Genomic DNA, 21,130 nt, shown 5'->3' with positions numbered 1-21,130 from the left:
CGTTAAGCAGCTGGCGTCTTTTCGTTTTGCTTTAGAAACATCTGGCGTTCTTTCGTTTTGCTTTTACAAAACATCTGGCGTCTTTTGTTGGTTTATTTCATCAATCAACGGCGTTTTGAGCAAAATTTTTATTGTTTAATCACGCACAGGAGAAATCTCACCAGGCACTACCTTGGAGGTAAAGAATAGCTGCTAATGGGAATGAGAGACAGAAGAAGTCGGCTTTTAGCTAACGCTGCGAATTTTTTATTGTTCAACAACGCACAGGAAAAATCTCCCACCGGCACCACCTTGCAGGTCAAGGCGTAAGACTGGTTACATGCTACGCTACGAGGGACGAACGGGTGCCGCTATAAGGAGCTTCGCCCCTAAAAATGCGCAGCTTGGACTAGTGGCGCAAGGCTACACTCTTAAAAAAAATGGAGTGACCCTCTCTCCTTTAAGGGAGAAACGGCGATGTCCCCAATGTTCGTCTTCAAATGGAGAAACCGTTCCTCCCTTTTCAATGGAGAAACCGTCAAAATCAAGATGGCTGACGCCAAGCCAGTGAAGCGAGCAATAGATTTAGGCCTAGCGAGCGCATCGATTCTCGACTGATAAAGAGTATGCGGCACTGACAGTCACAAAAAACGGTCCCGCTGAGCTTAATATCGAACACCATGACAATAAAATCAAGCAGACAAACCTGTAATGATGAAAACCTCGCGAAACGGAACGACGGAACTCGTACGTTTCGCTCGGCCAGCGAGACGGCGTTCACTTTAAAAGAGACGGATACTGCAAAGGGGCTCTCAGCCGGAGACTGTACGTTAGGCTTGCTGTCTTTATTTGTCGAAGCGTCACACGGTGTAGCGACGTTATCCACGCGTTTGTGCCTCCAAAATGTACATTCTGTCGCATCAAAACAATCCCGGCGCAGCAGAGCATAGTTTCGATAGATAGATGTTCAACTTCATATAAGTAGGTGGAGCTGTGAGAGCGCAGCGGCCGCGAAGTAGGTGGTAGCTGGCGCCATCTAGAGGGATTAAACAATACTAAAAAAAATTGGCCGCGTATCTGCGTGCTTCGCTGCAAATGTCGTCTAAAGACGATAGAAGAGGCGCTGCGTAAGATATGGACGCCATCTGGCAATACGTCGGGAAACATGAGCGCTGTGTTGCGGGCTGGTAGTCCCGGCGCAGCAGCAGGCGAAGACCGGCGGTGACCAACGCGACCGGTGGGGACGCCAACCAGCCCGAACACGCGGTTTGGCGCGATGCGCTGAAGCAGAAGAAACGTCCGCACTCAACGAGTACTCTCCACACACTCTTTTATTTACACGTCACCTGCGTAAAACAGGAATGCAAGAGCGGCGCCCCATAGCATTTGCACAGTGCAATACAGAACCGACACCGAAACGCAATAATGAGCTCGTGCAGAGGAAGGCAAGTTTCAGCGCAGTCGCATTTTCAGCGCAGCTTAAGAAAGTAGGGTCTTTGGAATTACGTATGAATGCATTTTTTATTAAAGAAACACACCACCTAATACTTACCTAGTGATGTTGCGCCTCAGATATGCGTGATATTTACTTTTTGATCGACAACGTTCACAAGTATTAACAGCCGTACCAGTACAAGATGGCTGGCCCTTGGCCAAGTGGTTCAACTTTGCCCGAGTGGCTGAATCGAGGGACGTGCCGACAAACAGAAAGACAGACACACAGAATGACAGACCAAAAGTTCCCCGTTTAAGTATCCCAAGAAAGATTATCGTCTTTAAAAGTTGTTTCTGACTGAGGCGGCATACGTTGATACTGCACACGGCATTTCGGGGAGGTAGGCCCATTCATGGATTACTCAAGGACACCGGAAAGTTGATACGCACACGTTCACTAGGCAGACACATAAAACGCACATTCAATTCAATACATACACAATTCATTCGCATGTATTAAACCTACAACACAAACAATTCACTACAGACGCATACGTACAGACGTTTACACATACCCCTCTAAGAAGCGCTGGCCGTTATATAGTAACTGAATTACAGTGGACCATGGTGGCACAAAGATGCGTCATTTTTCTTCGACTCTTTACGATTTCATGACTGCGTCACAATATACGCCGACATTATTAAATAGTAGGTATGGCTTAGCCAAGCGCACCAGTTAATCTAAAGCCGCATGATAATGAACAATATAATTACAAAGAGCTGATTAATTTAGTGTGAAAACGACCATATCGAGAACCGTTCATACCGTTCCGACGACATTTTGAAGTAGCGCCATCTTCCGACAGCGGCCACAGATGAAATTTCTCTCTCTGATTTCTTTTTTTACTGTGTGAGGGCGCAACATCGGCAACATAGTTCAGATTCCGTCGCCTTCGTCGCGTCGACTTCGTTGAGTGGTTTGGCATTAACATCTGTTCACATTCTGTCATGCGTTGACCACAAGTGTGACGATGGGCCATGGATTCTTTCAACTGCTAGCCCTTCAGTGACAATGCTTCTGATGCGGTACGGCCGTCTCATTTGTGTATACGTACGTTACAACGCGGGTCGTGCGAAGAAACAAGACAAGATGGCCTCGCACCGGACGGTGGTCTTTCGAGAGCGATGTCAGTGGCTCTTGGCGTCGCGGCAGCTCGATTACTTGAGTAGAGAAACTGGCGCTACACCGCGCGAATTATGGAAAAGAACGCTACCCACACTACGTCTTCTGTAATATTTCGGTACGCTGTACCTATATGCTGCTCTGCTACTGTTACGTCACGGTATTCGCCTGGCGTGTGAAATTGTGGTCATTGTGCGACAACTGTGTAGTTGTCGTTGTGGCAGTGGTTTGTCTTGCGTTAGATTTGGAATACTCTTTTCACAAAGGTGAGTGAGAGTGTTAGTGATTACCCACTGTGCACAGCTGTCATTAGAAGCGCATTTTGTGTTGAGTTTCGCACGCCAAAGCAAAATCCTGAGAACGAGAGATACATACTGCACGCGTGCATAAGTCAGTCCTAATTCTCAGTGATGGCATGCGTATTCCAAAACGCACGTGATTGAGAATTTTGGCTTAATTGACTGAAGTCATTGGCTTATTTTTCAGATATGTGCAATTATGATGCAGGTTAACGTTAAAATGCGGCCACGGCGGCCACATTTCAATGGGGGCGAAAGGCAAAGAACACCCATGTGCTTATGTTCGGGTGCACGTTAAAGAACTCCAGTTGATCGAAATTAATCCGTAGTCCCACACTACGGCGTGCCTCATAATCATACGGTGGTTTCGACACGTCAAACTCCAGCAATTATATGTTATCGTACTTTCACGCATGCACTGTCCAGTGGTATCACGTTTGCTAAAATGTTGTAAAAATTAACCTTCATGCTTTATATTGTTTGTTGTATTGATAAGTGCTATAAGTGCTGTGTAAAACTAAAAACGCGTGCACTACCCAAGTATGTTAACGCTGAAAAAAGTTGAATTATTGGTATACAGTCTAAGGTGTTCATTAAAACAAGACTGTTTTGTGAAGCGGGACTTACTGTATTTATGACAAGCAGATCGTGCGCAAACGTATGGAAACAACACGAGACACACGGAAGTATGCGGCGCATCGCGCACACGCCGAGCCTATATAAAAAATAAAAAAAAAACGCCACACACGTTACTCAACACATAGAACGAAAACAATGAACGTCACTCGTGTGTTGCTCGCATCAATCCTAGGTACAAGTAATTGCACGCGACTGGCCGAGATCGGTAGCACTGGATAGTCTGGTCTGAGGCTGCCGAGTGAGGGACTATACACGCGCTATCCGCAAACCCGCTCCGCACGTGGCGGGACACTTGCCGCCCGCAAAGGGAGGAGGAAAAACCGGAAAGACGCCAATCGTCGCACACGGGGTACCGGTTTTTCCTCCTCCGTTTGCGGACGACAGGTGACCCGCCACGTGCGGAGCGGGCGTGCGGATAGCGCGTGTATAGTCCCATGAGCGCGAAAGGGCAGCCGCTCTCCGCAGCACGGAATCACGATTTAACTCTGCGTGCGCATACGCGCGCGCGCAAGTCACGTGGTTGAGGAGAAAAGTTTCTCCCTTGGCGCTTGCCGCAAGAGGGCGCGACGAGTAAATCGTCCGCAAAGGAGAAAGTCGCGGCTCCGAAGGAGGAACGGAGCCCGTTGCTCCCGTCTCGCTCCCTTTTTTTTAGAGTGTAGAACCGTCAGCGTAGCTAGTGTTCGGCCTAGCTAAGTTTTGCTACTATTGCCAAGCTTTTGTTGAGCGGCGAATATTTTGTCAGTAGTACTGAGTATGCCTTGATTTGGCTAGGCTTTGCTAGACATGTCACGTGACTATTTGTGACGCGATGTTGCCTGACTTTAGAACATTCTATACAAAACTATAAATATGATGTCCTCATTTCGTCTTGCAGCGCGCAAATATTTTGTCCGTAATCACAAGCAGAACACTGCACAACTGTCACTGACCTGCAGGGCGTTTATCGCGCACGGTGGTTCCGTTGCGTCATGTTGCCCGAACATATGATTTCGCTGAACACTTCAAGTCCTTCATGTGCTTCATCCACATTTGCTTAAGAGGCCTAGAAGGCGAAAACCATCTTCTCCTTCTTCTCAGTCGATTGAATTGAACCCTGCTTCCCCCCTATTCCCCGCCCCGAGACCTTTCTACACCCAAGGCGGTTCTGCACCGCTTCCCTGGTCGAACGAGCCGGAGGATTTCTGCACCTGACGTGGTTGAGCAGTGCCTCCGGGAGCGGCCACCTTTGAGTAAGCAACGATTTCATTATGTGACGACGTAATAGAGTGACGTCATCACAAATTGGTGATATTTTGCATCCCACGTGTTGACGTCGACGGTCACTTCTCGCGCTTGATGAGGCATCCAAGGTTTTCCCCTCAATAAATCGGAACGAAAGTCATGGAGACAGCAAGTGCTGGAGCTATGAAGTCCGCAGAGATGATCTGCTGGAGCTTCGGATGTAGAATAATGCTATGCATGTTTTGAAACCGCACTTTTGCGAATGAGTTTCTAACCACTCCTGATTCTGTTTCCACCCCGACCCTATCGAGTGGGGAAACGCAACGTGAGAAATGCGGAAGAAGCTTTAATCCCAGCAAGCAGCTACTCGAACACAAAATAGGTGTTGCATGCCTGCATGGGACTCGGTTCTCTGTTTATGAAGTTTAACCCATTTAACCACTCACATCTTCATGAACGCCTAATCTAAAGGGGAGCCTTACTTTACCTCCAGCCGTAGGCTTTGCGCATCGGGGGACGCAGCAAGATCAGTTGCTGTTCTACTTCTGTTTTTCTTTGGTCAACTTGACAAAACCAAAACAAAACGCTAATATCGATACCACTCAGAACGTTTCAATAAGACGACAAACAAGACAAAGCGAGCGGAAACACCTGCTCTCCTAAGCAGGTTCGACTTTTCAGTAATCTCGACGGAGCTTCTGTCGGCAATCGCTTGGTGGCTCCACTGTACGTGAAAGCTGTGAATAGAGTACTACATACACTATCACAAGCTTGCGCAGGGTTCCCCATTAGGGGGATGGGGGTGCAGAGTTTTAATTCACCCCCCCCCCCCTCCCCGTTGGTCGACTCCAAAGGACAAGACGCTTCACAACAGAAGAAAAAAACTAAAATGGGAAAGAAACATGTCTTTGAATGCAAGATCAGGGGCCCTCGGCCGCAATTACTGTCAAGAATCTGCGTGGTCAAAAGTGAGTAAACGCACGGGGCCGCCGCCCCTCCCCCCTCCCCCACACCCTGTTCCCCTTGTGCGCACGACTATATACACTATTATGCGAGAGCTTATGCAGCAGTCCCTATATATACAATGCACAGCAGCTAGGCTTAGCTTGAAACAAAATGTGACTAACTTGCAGTACTAAGTACTCTACTTTCATAGAGCCTTATGCGTCTGTCCTTAATAGTTGGGGTACCGCCGAATACAATACAGAAAGCCGAATACAATACAAGACGGCTGCTGTTAGTGCCGCATAGAAGGAAACGTTATACTGAGTCCTTATGATGTCCCCTAACACTATATCATGCGGCTTCTCGCTAAAAACGCCGTTGATATTTGTCTAAACCGCGATACCGATGCCGCTTTCAGCAAATGCCTTAATAGGTACCCATAAAAGTAAACTTTTCTTCCTTTCTTGCACAGATCTGTGGACTACAACACCAGGGGGACTTCACTGTGATTGAAAATCGTAATGTCTGCTGGAGATGGATAATTAAATATATTTGGACGAATCAGCGACAATGTATTAGACTGCGGACGCAAACGCCTCGCTATCTTACTTAACTGGAATATTTATACGCTGACAGAAAATTTATTATTTGTAGGCGTGCTTACAACGTTGGCACACACATCAGAAAATAACAGTGTCCCTTGTTCCTAATATGACTCGATGAAGAAAGCCCCTTCTTTTTTTTTCGTTTTCTATTCATTCTATTGTATCCATCGCCCCGGCTCTGAACGCTTTCTCTGCCTACCGTGGTTTTGCACTACATCCGGAATAAGAGGCCTCGCAAGCTTTCTGCACCTCAGGGGCTTCCGGGCTCGGCCCACATATGACCAAGACGTCGTGTGATGATGTAGTGATATAATATTATGTAGCATCACGGTAACGTCACAATGTGTGTCGACTTATGGCATCATGACGACGTCATTGGGTGAGGTCATCATGTCATGATTATTTCTTGGATGAGCCGTGTTTACACAGACGCCGACGGTCACTTTTTGTGTTTTATGAGACTTAAATGTCTCATCAAACACCAAAGGCTCTCACCTTATACAGACGCTCACAACAACAACTTGTTGTGCAGAAAGAAAACAAAAGAAATAACATAGCTAGAAGCTATTCGTGCTTAAGCCAATGCACTGAAGTGATCCGCAAAGCCGCTCATCAATACCAAGTTCTGGTGCAGGTTGCTATCGCGAAAGATTTACCTACACATAATTTCATTGTTTATGTACGCCTTCTAAGCTTCTCACCGCTGTGGCAGTGATGAAGCAATTGGAATTATGCAAGTGACCGCAGTAATGTGCACAGAGAATATCCCTTTGCAACACGCTCTGTAATTTCGACTACGACGCCTGTAGGAAGAAAGAATTCTGCGCTGTCCACACGATTTAACGTCGCGGATGATGGCCGTGCAAGCGCTGCTGCGATTCTTGAGATCCGCCGGCTTTCCTGAACGACTAAATATATTTAGAACGTCCATCACGTGAGTGCTTTAATAGCGAAACTGTTGTTGTTCGCCGTAGTTTGTGCGGTGTCAACAGAAAAAACGTCATCGTGAACCGGCACGCGTTCTCTTCGTCCTTTTCTTAATCGTTGTCGTCGTCGTCTTCATTCATTGCTTCGCTCCTAGAACACAAGCACCGATTTCTCCGGCGCGGGATGCAACAACTCTGATAGGCGAGACGACCAGTACTGAGAAAGAGATAAAACGAGAGGGAGAAACTGAGAGAGAGAGAGAGAGAAAGTAAGGGAAATAAACACACACAAAGAGAGGAATTCTAAGGGAAAAAATGTCTTCGCGAGGTGAGATATCGCGCGAGCGTTCCGAGTGGGAGGGGCAGTGCCTAATATAGGCGACGAGTGACTAACGCACGTTTGGAACTAGCACGCCGATGACCGACATTCAAACTTCGTATTCGGTGGCCGCTCATTCAGACCATGTGTATGAGAAAGCAAGGATCAATAACTAGGTACCGCACGTTGTGCAGGAAGGAGCGTGTGAGGGAAACCAGCCAAGGACAAACGATCCAATTGCTTTTGAAAACCCTTCTCCATAACGTGTAAGCACGACCTTGCAAGTGCAGACCATAGGCAATGTTTAGCTATAACTCTTTGCACAGTTTTTGAATGCGCCGACTCATATGGCAGCAATTCTTTTGTCGACCTAAGCGAATAAAGCCAACAGGCGTGACACCTCTGCAGGGTGATGTTCAAATCTAAAAACTGCAAAGATCCACGAGCCGGCAACTCGTGTGTAAACACCAATGCCTTCCCGAGTCGGCAAGAGGCCACTAACATAGTGTTAACAATGGGCTGATATATTGCGGTGGTTAGTTGCTTTGAAGTAATCAGAAAATCATCAACGTATCTAAAAACTTTCAAAATACCCCCCCCCCTCCATAAAATGCTAGTGCAACGCACAGTCAATAGAACATAAACACAAATTGCACAACAGCTTTTGGCCTTTTCACGAGTGCCCAAGATCTTGGTCATCTGCTTTACGTCACTTGCGAACGCCGAAATAGATGCGCAGGAAAAGTTAAGTGATGGTTCCTTAGCATAAATAGCAGGACTTGCGCAGCTTTTTATATATGCGGGAAGCGAAATACCGAGCCACTGTAGTTACATCGGACCTAATTTTGAAGAGTTTTATAAACTACGTAACTGTAAATGATAGGCGTTATGTTAAATGTCCGAGAAGACGTTTCAGGAAGGCGTATCGAGAATTCAGAGCACTTAAATGCGAAGCATTTTTTAGCGAACCAAAGGCACTTTGACCGTTTCTATCTATCTATCTATCTATCTATCTATCTATCTATCTATCTATCTATCTATCTATCTATCTATCTATCTATCTATCTATCTATCTATCTATCTATCTATCTATCTATCTATCTATCTATCTATCTATCTTAGCCGCCTACCTCTGGGCTCTTTCATAGTCGTCTCTTAACTTGGCATTTACTGAAATTGGCATAGGGGAACGTGAGTTTATGACGAAAACGACTAGCAGGTCATGACGTGAACATCACTTGTCTGTCGTGTACGTCACAAAACCTTTTCGCTGGTCATGTGTGTCACATACCCGCATAACCCCTCCCCGTGGTTTGCAGGTATGCGCTACAGGTGATACCCAGGGACAGCGAAAATAGACTAAAAATCTTAACGCGGAAGCGTTAAGGAGCCAGTGTGGCAGAAAATCAGGTATTGGATCTGACGGCATTCCCCATGGGTAAACTACACGATGAAAACAAAATAAAAAAAGACTTGGTTAAGTTTGCACCAAGGACTGCAGAGCTTGGCACAGCGAAGCACGGGCCCGTCGCCACTCGTACTCCCCGTCGACCGACACGTCTAGCTTCGAGATGCGCGGCTTCCTTTTCGGGAGTACGCACTTTCTTGGGACACCCCATGGCTGCCTCGGCACGATCGGGCGCCGCCCGGCTGTGAAATGTAGAGCGGAGGTTGCGCGCGATGTCTCCGTCGGTGGGCGTGGCTTGGCCAGGTGGTGCGGTATCTGGTCGCTATGTTTGCTTCCTCTTTCTTTCTATCTTATTTTCTGTCTCTTTGAGCCCATGGTTTTAACCGCCATGGGGCGCTATCTGCGTCGCGGCGGTCTCCATCGCAGAGCGCGTGCTGTGCTCGGCGGTTGATAGGCGACGACCCGGCGAGTTTTTTGCAACACCACTGCCGGTTTCAAGAACACTTTCGCTGTTAAAATCTGCAGATCCCACGAATTGTGAGAATTAACTTCATGCGAAGTAATCAGCGAGCAGCCGTCTTACTGCATATTATGGCTTTGAGCCAAGCGTTTCCGAGGTGGATCGACGTGTTTTTGTAACTGGAGTATGCACATCGTGGGCTTACCGAACGCTCGTGGACAACACGGTCGTTCGACTCGCATGGCCTGAAATAAAGTCTGACACACGATCTGACGTAACGCCAGCGCTCACGTTAGAACACAGGCGTCAGTTTTATCTAAACGAAGTGCATGCGGCGGTGCGATGATGTGAATAAACAGTAATGGGTGCCGGGTTTGCGAACCAGCGGACGAGCGGGAGGCGAAGTGCGCATGCGCGGTACGCTGCGAAATCCGGCATCTTAACGGAACGAGCCGCTCGCCCGCTCATTTCGTCTCCTCGGCGAAGCGTGCGCAGCGGACGAGCGTGCGAGCGTTTTCCAAGATGGCAGCCCCCAACACAAGTGGCATCTGCATGACGTCGGCGGCAACGCCACTGAATCTAATACAATCTAGCAAAAATATCTTTTGCAATATTCTTTAACATAGTACCTTCAATTTTATTCGGCAGGTGACAAAGCAATGCCTCTGCTAGATCGACAGTTACTTCAACCTCGTTCAACAGGTGGCCCAGCAGTGCACTCCGCTGTAGAGTCACTGTATAGGCGATGCGCAAAGCGCCGACGACGCCATCTGCCGCCACGCCTCGGAAGCGCTCGCGGGCCCGGCGAGCAGTGTTCCCGCGAGCGTCTATACGCGAGTGCACGGATGGATGTGTTTTTCATCGTGATTTAACGATTCTGGCGGGCCTCAGCGATGTCGAAAAATACCTGCTGCGTTGTCGGCTGCTCAAACACATACAAAAACTCGCCAGGAACGCACTTCTACATGTTTCCGGTGCTATTTCATGAGCGAGAGCGACGGCGGCGGTGGATTGCGGCTGTCCGACGCAAAAGGTAAGCAATCGCGCTTTGTTTAAGCAGTGTTAGAACGATTACCGTGTTTTTATTTCTCCATTTATGTCGCTACGTCTTCAGCGAGCGCTACTACGTTTACATTTGGTCGCCTCGCCTGCATTGTAGACGCTACAATGCACATGAGGTTGTTATCACTGATAAGACGCGATGTCTAGGGTCTCTTGAAAAACGAATGGCGCGAAGCGCTATGCCAGAGAATGTGGGGCAGGTGGCAGCTCCTTTACAAAAGCGCCGTAGAATCACACGTGTGCTGCACGAAATGGGCTGCATTCTACCTAATGATGGCACTGGAATGCGATCACCAGTGCAGAATGTTCGCTGTGCGCTCGCCTCAACTGTATGCATATTGGCTGTAACACATGGCACCTGTTCGCACTGAAGGCTTTTGACAGGACATTCAACCGATTCAACCTCCCTTTGAATGCCTCGTAACATAACTTCATGCTAATATAAAACACCCTTGATGTATCCCACTAATACTCATTCGCTTTACACAAGCTGTGCTATGATTGGGGCCATAGGCGTGCTCACGGGGAGTGGAGGCTGTCCTATTTGCCTAAGAGGGGGGGGGGGGCGCAAAATCTGCCCCTTTTGCCTCATCTGTCTGTCTGGCGCGGCTAAGACGCCACTCCTCCTGAAGGCGCACGCCAGAAGAAGCCTCATCCATCAGAGAAACCGACATTTTGTGCCGGAACTGTTTCAACCGCTTCAAACAGATCGCCGTAGAGTCTCTGGATGCATCGCATTCTGACGAAAATTTTGTTTCCGAACAAATTGCTGTCGAAGAGCTAAACGCATTCGTGAAGACAACAAAATATATTTTTTTCAGCGAAATTACAGGGGGTCGACGGACATGCACCGACGTTCTTCTCTGAAGACACCCAGCAAATACGTAGCCAAGCTGCTATGACAAGCTAGGTGACCACCAGCTCCGCAGTGACTCAGTCCCGCGCCACTAGCGCAAGCTGCCGAGATATTTTTTCGCATGTTTATCGTGCTGGTTTCAAAGTTTTACCAACACTGACCATTCGCGTGACCGCACCCGTGAAATCCATGCGCCGGCGCGACAGCGCTCCCTCAAAATCTACTATATAAACACACGTAAACGAAGCTACTGTGTCGAGAAAAAACGTTGGTTCATGCGTCAACGCATGCAGGCATTAGTGATCGGGACGTTGTAAAGAAAGCGGTGTACTTACGATGAGCTCCACTTCGTAAGGAAGCTGGTTGACGCTTGTCTGTGGCAAACACTTGGCGCGTATAGTGACATTGTCGTCCCAAACAGCTGTTACATCGGACACATGTCCACTATTATAAAGCGGGGCTCCTTTGCGCACACTATCGCCGCAAAAGTAATTATCAGGGACGCGCACAAGCGGCAAATCGCACGCGCACTTCCGTCATGCTTGCAGTGAAAGGAGGCGTCCGCTACGCGGCCCGTGTGCGGTTCCAACGGCCGCCGCTACGCGGCTTTCAGTGGCGCCCCATAGACGCTGCGCATCGCGAATATGCTACCTTTAGGTAGCAGAGTAGCGCATAGGTCCGGCTAGCAACCACAGCTATGCGGTGAAGTCGCACTTCGTTTTTGCAGGCGACATGCCTACCGTGTCGCCGGCATGCCTACCGTGTCGACACGCCTGTCTGGCGTGTCGAAGACCGGCGATAAACATTGGCTGTCGATGGCTAGTGTTAATTCAGTTCGCAGCAGCGGCGGCATCGAGAAATAAAAAAATTGGCCCAAGCGGCAGCTTCTCCGCAATGCATGGTTGCTAGCGGCGTTGGAAGACAGATGCGCAACTCTGCTACCTAAAGGTAGCATATACAGTAACTCTACTCCGCTGTAAATCTTATCTTATTCAGGGGCTTTCCTCCGCTGAAACAAGCAGGGCGTCGCTCAGCTATCGCTCTTCCTTTCGTGCTGCGCTCCGCTGCCCTCTCCGCTCGCCCGCTCGCACGTGCCCTTATACTATTTAATTCTCAGTGCTGTTTTCCGAGACCCGGCGCCGACGCTCATGCTCGTTCATCTTTATATTTTATTTGAAAGCATGACTAAGTTTCTAAAGAATTAAAAATAGCATCTTTATAGAAATAGATGTCTGCCAGCATAGGAAGGTGTGTAACATTCCTTATAATTTTGGGGCAGTTACGCCACTGACAACCTCGCTGATAATTGGAGCCACAATAGTAAACCTTTTACTTTCCCTTCGTCCTGTTCTACCGCCATAATTTCTCTCTATCCATCTGGGCTTATACATACAGTGCTCAGCACTTACCAAGGGCTTCTGGGCACTCAGTAACAAAAGCTGTGTTTAGTACACTATGTGAATGAATTAAAGTACTAGGTACCTGCTATGGTTGCTAGCAGCAACGCGCTCACTGCCCATTGGAGCCACAATAGTAAACGTTATAGTTTATGTTTATCCTGTTTTACCGCCATAGTTTCTCAACCAAATCATGCGGCATCTCACGATCTACGCCGTTGACATTTTTCTAAAACGCGACACCGATGCTGGATGAAGAACCCTTACGTCAAAACATTGCCTCTTTTAGCAAAGTGTCTTATTAGGTTCCCCTCGCAGTAAATATTTCTTCCTTTTTCCATGCACAGAGCTACAGCTTACAGCAAGCGGTAGACTTCACTTTCAGTGAGAGTCACAACGTCCGCTGCAGATGGCTAATTAAATGTATTCTCAAGAATCGCCGACAACGTATACGGCTGCAGACGCAAAGGGGTCGCATTCCTACTTAACTAGAATGTTTATACAATGAAAGAAAATTATTAACCCGTAGGCGCACGTACCGCTGTCGCGCAAGCATCCCTGCGGACACAAATTACTAGAACGTGTCGCTCGTTCAATACAACATGATCAGTATAAATAAAATCAGACACAACAGAACCAGATGTCGTGCCTGGTTAAGCTTATATATGGAACTTTCGTGAAAAGCTGGACATCAGTTATTGTCCCCGGAGCAGGTGGCGATTTGCGGTGCTGATGACATCGGTAAACCATTGCCTCGAACGCCGACGTAGCTTGCCAGCGCCCATAACTCAAGATATCAAAGTAGCGCTAGACTTGAAATTTACGCTAAGCAAGCATGACTTAACTATTATAGGACCATCTCGAAGTTGGCATGGGCAGTAAAGAGAGCAATTGATGGAGTTATTAGTTAGATTTGTCTGAGAAGCATTGCATGCCGAAAAAGAATCTCGTTAGCTCTATCTATCTATCTATCTATCTATCTATCTATCTATCTATCTATCTATCTATCTATCTATCTATCTATCTATCTATCTATCTATCTATCTATCTATCTATCTATCTATCTATCTATCTATCTATCTATCTATCTATCTATCTTAACGCCGACCGCATCGCCATTACGTTGCGCGAAATCGCTTTATGCTTCCACGTAGCAGGGCACGCTCTTTCAAGATTTAGATGGCTCATCAAACGTGAATAGTGACCGTCGGCGTCGGCGGCGCCAGTGTGAGCGATGCAAAAATGTATCGCGACGTGATGACGTCCCGATGGGACGCTGCCATGACTTCAAACATCGCGAAAATGTACCACGTGATCATGACCCCTCTGTTACATCACATCATTACTCCATCACGTGAGATCGTCACTTGGTCAAAGGTGCGCTGATCACGGAGGCAGTGCAAAATCAGGTGAGGGGCAGAAAGCTTGCAATGCCTCTGATTTTGGAGGCGGTGCAAAACCGCGTTAGGTGCAGAAAGTTTTCGGGGAGGGGACTGAGAAGGCCGATCACACAGTGGAATTGACTGATAACGTCGAGGTCATCTAATGTGGGACTTTCACAATGCGGCTGGTTATGTCTTGCAACAACTGTAGTTCTTGATTTAACAAATTATGCAATAATAATTATTAAAGTTTAACGTCCTAAAACTACGACATGAGTATGAGGGACGCCGTATCGGAGGGCTCCGGAAATTTCGACCACCTGTGGTTCTGTAACGCGCACCTAAATGTAATTTCACGGGCTTCGGGCATTTTCGCCTCCATCAAAAATGCGGCCGCCGAGGCCGGGATACAAATTATGCAATAATAATTATTAAAGTTTAACGTCCTAAAACTACGACATGAGTATGAGGGACGCCGTATCGGAGGGCTCCGGAAATTTCGACCACCTGAGGTTCTGTAACGCGCACCTAAATGTAATTTCACGGGCTTCGGGCATTTTCGCCTCCATCAAAAATGCGGCCGCCGCGGCCGGGATACAAATTATGCAATAATAATTATTAAAGTTTAACGTCCTAAAACTACGACATGAGTATGAGGGACGCCGTGATCTTGGGGTCCGCAGTCGAGCACCACAACCATTAGACTACCGTTGGAGGGTTTAAATGTATTACCATGTGAGCAGAAGGCCTTTGCCTTCAGGTGTTACGCAGTATAACATGTTTCTTTGCGCATTCATTCTTCTTTTCCACGTCATCAATCATGTTGATTGCAGGGCCTTCCCCCTTTCCCAATTCTCGATCAGACGTAACAAGTTCGGTTGTAATGACGTCACCCTCGGCACTATTCGTTCTGTTGTTGTTCTTGTTGTTGTTCAAAACCAACAAAACACTTGCAAGAACTAGTAGGCACGAGCGAAACGCTGGCTTCCAAATTAAATTTTATTACAACGGTAATCATCTTAGATGCGCAGAGAAAAAACCATAAAACGCCTTAACCTATCCGCCGTTGTTGCAGAACGCTCAGGCGTGATTCGAGGAGATAAGCAATCTCCACTTTGGTGGGCGAGACAGATGTTACAGTGATACAGTCACTGCGGGATCACCCCACTCCCTCAGCTGATAATTTGGGCTGTAGCCTTAATCACGTTTAGCCAGCTAGCACAAGCTTCAACTTTAATAAGCTTTTGTTGTTTGTTGTTGTTGAGATGGTTCTCCCTGTCTTCGTTAACGTCCCTATGGTACCGAATAGAGCTCGACCCAGCGTCCGGACTGTCGGCCCGCATACTCCTGCTTCCCCAGTGAAGGAGAGGTGCGTCGAGAGACGCTCCTCACTTGACACCAGTGTCTCTTCGTCAAACTTTCGCCTCGTACGAGCAGAATCAGGGACACTTCAGCGTTCCTTTTCCGGGTCACTACGACTCCAGCGCGCAACGCGAGACGCAAGCCCTGGGAGACAGCGTCGCATACCGAGTCGTCAAGGTTAGCCAGGCTGCAGGTGGTCGCAGAATGGCGCTCCACCTCTGCAGCGATAATGCAATGTCAGGATATTGGTGCTCCAAAATACATACAGCTGAAAATTTATCTAACGATCTAACGCTCTAATGATCTCACTAAATTAGAAAATTCTCAAAATCGAGAAACGAATTTCTCGGTTCGCCGAAATTTAAAATTGTAATGTAGCGAGAACCGAAAGCCACCGTGGCGTGGTATTTGCGAATAATCCACGCGTGTGAAAAATCTGCGAAAGCGACTTGCACACGCAGCCGCCCATGTCCTGGCGATGCGGGCTACGTAGACAGTTGCGTATGTAAAGCTATGACAATCTGCCGATATCTAAAGAGGCGGAGAACGAATTCGGTGATTGTACGAGCAGGCCGACCAAGCGAATTGCGTGGAGGTGATCGCTGTCATGTGTCATATAAAGTATGAAATAGCAAAATCAATCGATAGGGGGAGCATTTACAGGCACAAAAATTAAACCACCGCAGTTTCAAAGCCATCTCGTCCGTAAGAGCGCTGCCGACTGTTCAGTCCGTTCTTCCGTGCATGGACGTGGCGTGCAGACTCGTCAGAGTGAAGCTAGGGCCGTAACTGCGGCAAATAGATTATTTAACGCGATAGCATCACACCACACGCTGGAAGAAAAACCTGTCTGTGTTCGAGATAAATCACCCCTGTTTAAATCGAAGGAAAACGATTCGAAAGAAATCATCCCTCTTTTGCTCATATATTTCAGGAAAAAGTTCGTAAAATCGGATTTGGTGTCAAGCCATTTTTGTTTATTAGGGTCGATGAAAACATTGAACCGCATGCGCACCTGCATGAGAATGAAAATTTCTTCGCTGGATCGGAAACTTGGTAAAATGAGGTTTATTACGGAGTTTTAACCGCATACGGCGTCAACATTTAAGAAACGCTGGTGTTCGAAGCGGGTGAAAGTATTGACCGGTCAGTAGTCAAGTGAAGCCATCCTCAACAAACATAAATGTAACAGTGTTTTATTGAGCTTCGTATAACTTCTAAAGAAGAACGATTACCAACTAGTCAATTATTCGCCTTGCTAACCTATAAAATAGGTTTTTCAGTATTGGTGGAAGAGATGCAGAGAAGATATATTGACAAAACCGAAGTCGTAGGAATTGTAGGATGTATAGTCGTATGATGAAAGTCCATAGCGTCAAGTGATGTGTATGCAGTGGAGCATGAGAAGGATGAGCATGTGCAATAGAGGCAAAAATGAACAGATAAAATAACACTTAAATTTGTTCAAGGAAAGAAAAAGAGTGAAGGAAAATAATTACATTGTGCGAGCCACAGCGAACGCCCCATTGTGCTCCGGGGATGCCCATGTGGTCATTCCTGTCGCATTATATGCAGCAGGGTAGGTATACTTCTTTGCGAATGGTGAGCCCTTCTATCACACTAACGTACGGCGAGGTTCATATTTTTATTGTGATTTATTACTTATTGATACTGGCAACCCTACTATGTGTCATTAAAAGCGAGCAATGAATACAGTAAAAAAAAAGAAAGCGTCATAACGTCTCGACAGGATGTGGAAATAAAAACACTACAAACGTTAGAAGATAAATAACACAGACTGTACTTTTGTGATTTGAACAATCACTTGCATGTATTTATGTTGACTGGTATCTACGTTGTTTTATGTAAATAAAAAAATACCGTCATGCATGTCCTACAGAGCTACGGTATAAACGTTCCGAGTAAGAGAAAATGGAACGGGAATGCGTTTTCCTTTAACCAGAATGCGTGCACAGCATGATTATTACCAACACCGTCGCTTATCCTTTTTTGCCCAGTACTCTGCTGTAAAAATGCGCAATTCATAAATATCGCGCCGTCTCTCCGCTCGTGTCTACAAGAAATCCTAGATCCCTCTATGGAGCAGTGCTGTATTTTAAAGCAAGAAACTGTAAACTCCGGCGTCCTCTGTGTAGTGGCGGAAGACACTATTAGCCCCGAGAACGAACACTGGCGTCGCTGCGATCGCAGCGATGTGACGTCAGGGAAAGGACTCTCCTGCTGCGCCGCCGAAGCGCGCCTTTTTCTAAGCCGCAGTGTTCCCGCTCTTGCGTTACGATGGTCACTTACTGCTCAGTTCCGCAATGCAAATCTCGCAAGGTAGACGGCATAAGTTTTCATCACTACCCGAAATCGACCAAGCTGAAGAAAGCATGGATAATCAAGCTTAGGATGGGCAAACTGCCGTCTAAGCACGCTGTCGTCTGCAGCAAGCATTTCAAAGAAGAGGATTTTGTATATCCTGTGTACAAGACGCTAGGTAAGCTTTCATATTTGCTTTTCGCTTCTTTGTGCTCGGTTAACGTGTCCACTACTATGTATCAACAGGTTACAAGTACCGAAAAGTGTCTCCGGAAGCAATTCCGTCCGTCAACTTGCCTGTTCGTCCGCACGATGCGAAGAAGCAGCTCATGCTCGCAGCGAAAAGACTCCGTAAGTGTATTGGTATAAAGTGCATGTGCCGTTAGTGCGCACTCGTCGTTCAAATATCTATGCAGATAGTATTAACAATTGACAAGCATCTGCGGTAGCGACAACGGACGAGATGTCCGCGCCGGTGTTACATGGTGCCGCACAAGATCGACTCGTGGCGGTAGCTCGTTTCCCATTTGATCATGCTGAAGCGATGTAGAAAGCTCTGTATTCTGATCGCTGAGCTAACTATTCCGTTTATGCTCCAATGTCTAAAGTATTTTTAGAGTATTTCATTTGAACACGGTGCAAAACACGTACGGTACCAAAGACGACACTTATGAAAGAGTGCTTGTGTAGTCTTTTCGGTTCAGCGATTACGCTTCGCCGTTTTCAAGTATGCTTCACTGACGGGCTCAAAGTTTTTATCTATATATGCACTGAATCAGTGAGCCATTACTCTCGGCGCTTTAAAACAATTGTGTAGGCATATTTACGGGCGCCACACGGCGCGCTTATGACTGTCATCAATCGCGACGAAAGGTCAATCACGATTGGCTTCCTCATACTAGTTGCAGAGAATCGCGGTGGAGAGAATGATTGGAAGTGTTTACGTAACATCGGCGTTACACCTGCGTGAAGTAATTGCTAGGAAAATCTCCAGCATGGCTTGATTACCATTTCAGGGGAAAGACGTGTTCCCGTTCGATCTTACCAGCTGCCCCAGGCAAGCGTGCCCACCGAGGCCGACAGCTCGAGCAACGCGACGTTGGAGCATGATGCAGAAGGAGAACCAATGGAATGTAACGGTATGTTTATCTGTCGATACTAAGAGTCCATGTGCCAAATTTAGGTCTCAAGTGGGCCTTAAAGTCATTTGTGTAATATGGAGTGTTTCAGTGTTGTTCTTGTATCATGCAGCTGTTCCGGACGAGAGCTCAGGCGACTTCATTCAAAATACAGAAGGTATAAGCTCACACTGCAGCAATCTTACCGCTGCATGTACTATTACTGCTAAGTGTTTTAATTTGCGTAAATCTTAAGCTCAGTATGTTTTTTTTCTTCAGAGATTGCTGCTGAAGCTCAGAAGCTATCCAGAGAAATCGGCATTCAGGTGGACACTACAAGCATCCCATTTTCCAGAGGACAGCTTATCACTATTTCAAAGGTTCCTGATGAGCATGGTCTACTTGTCCTCATAGGCATTGGATCTTTTGAGTTGTTTTACAACTTAATAGAAGTTTACACGGAAGCGCGGTTGCGTCAAGGAGCGCGGAGTTTTTGCTTAAGCGATGAAGACGCTGTGCTTCTGACATACATGAAATTGTATCATGGTTTAACATTTTCACTGTTGTTAGTGCTGTTTGGCATTCACCGAACAACTGTTTCCAATATATTCAAAGACTCAATTGTAATATTAGCAAGCATTCTTCAGCACGCAGTTTTTTGGCCAAGCAAGAACGCGATTGTGAACTGCCTCACAGTGTACTTTAAGCAATATAGAGACACAAGGATGGTGCTTGATTGCACGGAAATAGAAATTGAGCGGCCAAAAGACCTTGTGTCCACGCTCCTCACGTACAGTCATTACAAGCGTACGTACACCGTTAAAGTCTTGGTGAGTGAAACACCAGGTGGTTTAATAAGTTACATCAGCCCCGCATATGGCGGGAAAGCCTCAGACACACACATAACGAAGCAGTCCAAACTGCTTGAAAAGTGCATTCCACATGTTGATAGTGTGATGGTGGACAAAGGTTTCCTTATAGGCGAACTTTGCAAAGAGCACAACCTAAAAATTATCAGGCCTCCTTTTCTCATGGAGAAACAGCTCACTACAGAGGAAGCTGCAAGAAACCAATCCATAGCAAGTGCCCGAGTGCATGTGGAAAAGGCCATTCAAAGGATGAAGCTGTACCGCATTTTAAAAAATCGCTTTGATCTCGACCTTGTGCCATACATTGACAACATATTCAAAATAATTGCAGGCACTGTGAACCTCTCAAAGCCACTTTTCAACAACAACAAATTTCTTTTCGACTCTTAATCTCAGTGTCTTTTCCCTTTGCAAGGTAGTTCTTGAGCAGTTAAGTGTGCGCCAGGCAAAGGGTAGTGTGTACATAATGAATGTAAACTGGTTTGTCAGCTTAATAAAACATTATCCAAGAAATCACCACGTGTGACGTTTTTTTTTTACTGTTCTACCATCAACTCTGTAAAAAAGCATAGAAATTATGAAATGCCACCAGCTGTGTTGGTAGTTAAGGTTTCTCCATTTGGAGTACACTATGAAACCCCCTATTTTGTAGGGGGAAAATGTCACTACTTGTTCTGCATGAGCTTTGTGGAGGCCCAGCACTTACACAGATTCTTTGAAGTCTGAGAAAAACCAAATTGTTAAAACATGACGGTATTTTTCTTGTCTATAGCCATGTTTGTGCCAGCAAATCGCTTGAGTGCTTTTCTACTGTGCCTTTTAACAAAATCCATCAGCAACCGTCATGAGCACATGGTTAGTGCATTGAGCACAAATAAAGCGTGAGGTTTGTCCGAAGCCAGCGTGCGTCATATGCTGGTATCACATCACCGCTTCAATGAGGCACATCTTAGCTATTCTGTTATTCAAAAGTTGAGTACACATCAGATGAAATGACAGAAGTGATTTTTGCGATATGTTAAAACCATGTTTTGGTATCCGTGTATACAGTATTTCAGAAGTCAGCACTGCATTTTCTAAAGTACCATTAAGTGCGTTGGTCTTGTCAGAACCTTGCACTGCAACAAAAATCCTGTAAAACCATACCTGCAACCACAGGCCCTTATATGCAGGACTTGTGCTGTGTGCTTTAAAAAATTATGTACATGCAAGGACACACTGGGCAGTAATCAAGCTTCTGTCAAGAAGCAACGCATTTATTTTTTTTCAAAACCAGATATAGATATCCATTGGAACACTTTGTGAGAAATGTGCGAAATATTGCTGCATGCATCATCCTTGCGT

The 21,130-nt window shown here is 46.5% G+C and overlaps 1 protein-coding gene across 1 annotated transcript; it reads left to right on the top strand.

Annotated features, from left to right (window-relative positions):
- Nucleotides 1-19,438: 19,438 nt before the first annotated feature.
- LOC119371824 (uncharacterized) lies at nt 19,439-20,286 on the top strand. Its single transcript, XM_037642285.2, has one exon. It carries the CDS (start codon nt 19,448-19,450, stop codon nt 20,174-20,176), a length of 729 nt encoding a protein of 242 aa, XP_037498213.2. The 5' UTR covers nt 19,439-19,447; the 3' UTR covers nt 20,177-20,286.
- Nucleotides 20,287-21,130: the final 844 nt, after the last annotated feature.

The sequence above is a fragment of the Rhipicephalus sanguineus genome, chromosome 10 (genome assembly GCF_013339695.2).
Source record: "Rhipicephalus sanguineus isolate Rsan-2018 chromosome 10, BIME_Rsan_1.4, whole genome shotgun sequence".
In the NCBI taxonomy this organism is placed as follows: domain Eukaryota; kingdom Metazoa; phylum Arthropoda; class Arachnida; order Ixodida; family Ixodidae; genus Rhipicephalus; species Rhipicephalus sanguineus.
Note: the sequence above shows the minus strand (reverse complement) of the source record. Positions and strands in the feature narration are given on the sequence as shown.

Excerpts from the sequence above, each read along its gene's own strand:
- LOC119371824 (XM_037642285.2), top strand. The coding sequence starts at position 19,448 with ATGAAATTGTATCATGGTTTAACATTTTCACTGTTGTTAGTGCTGTTT.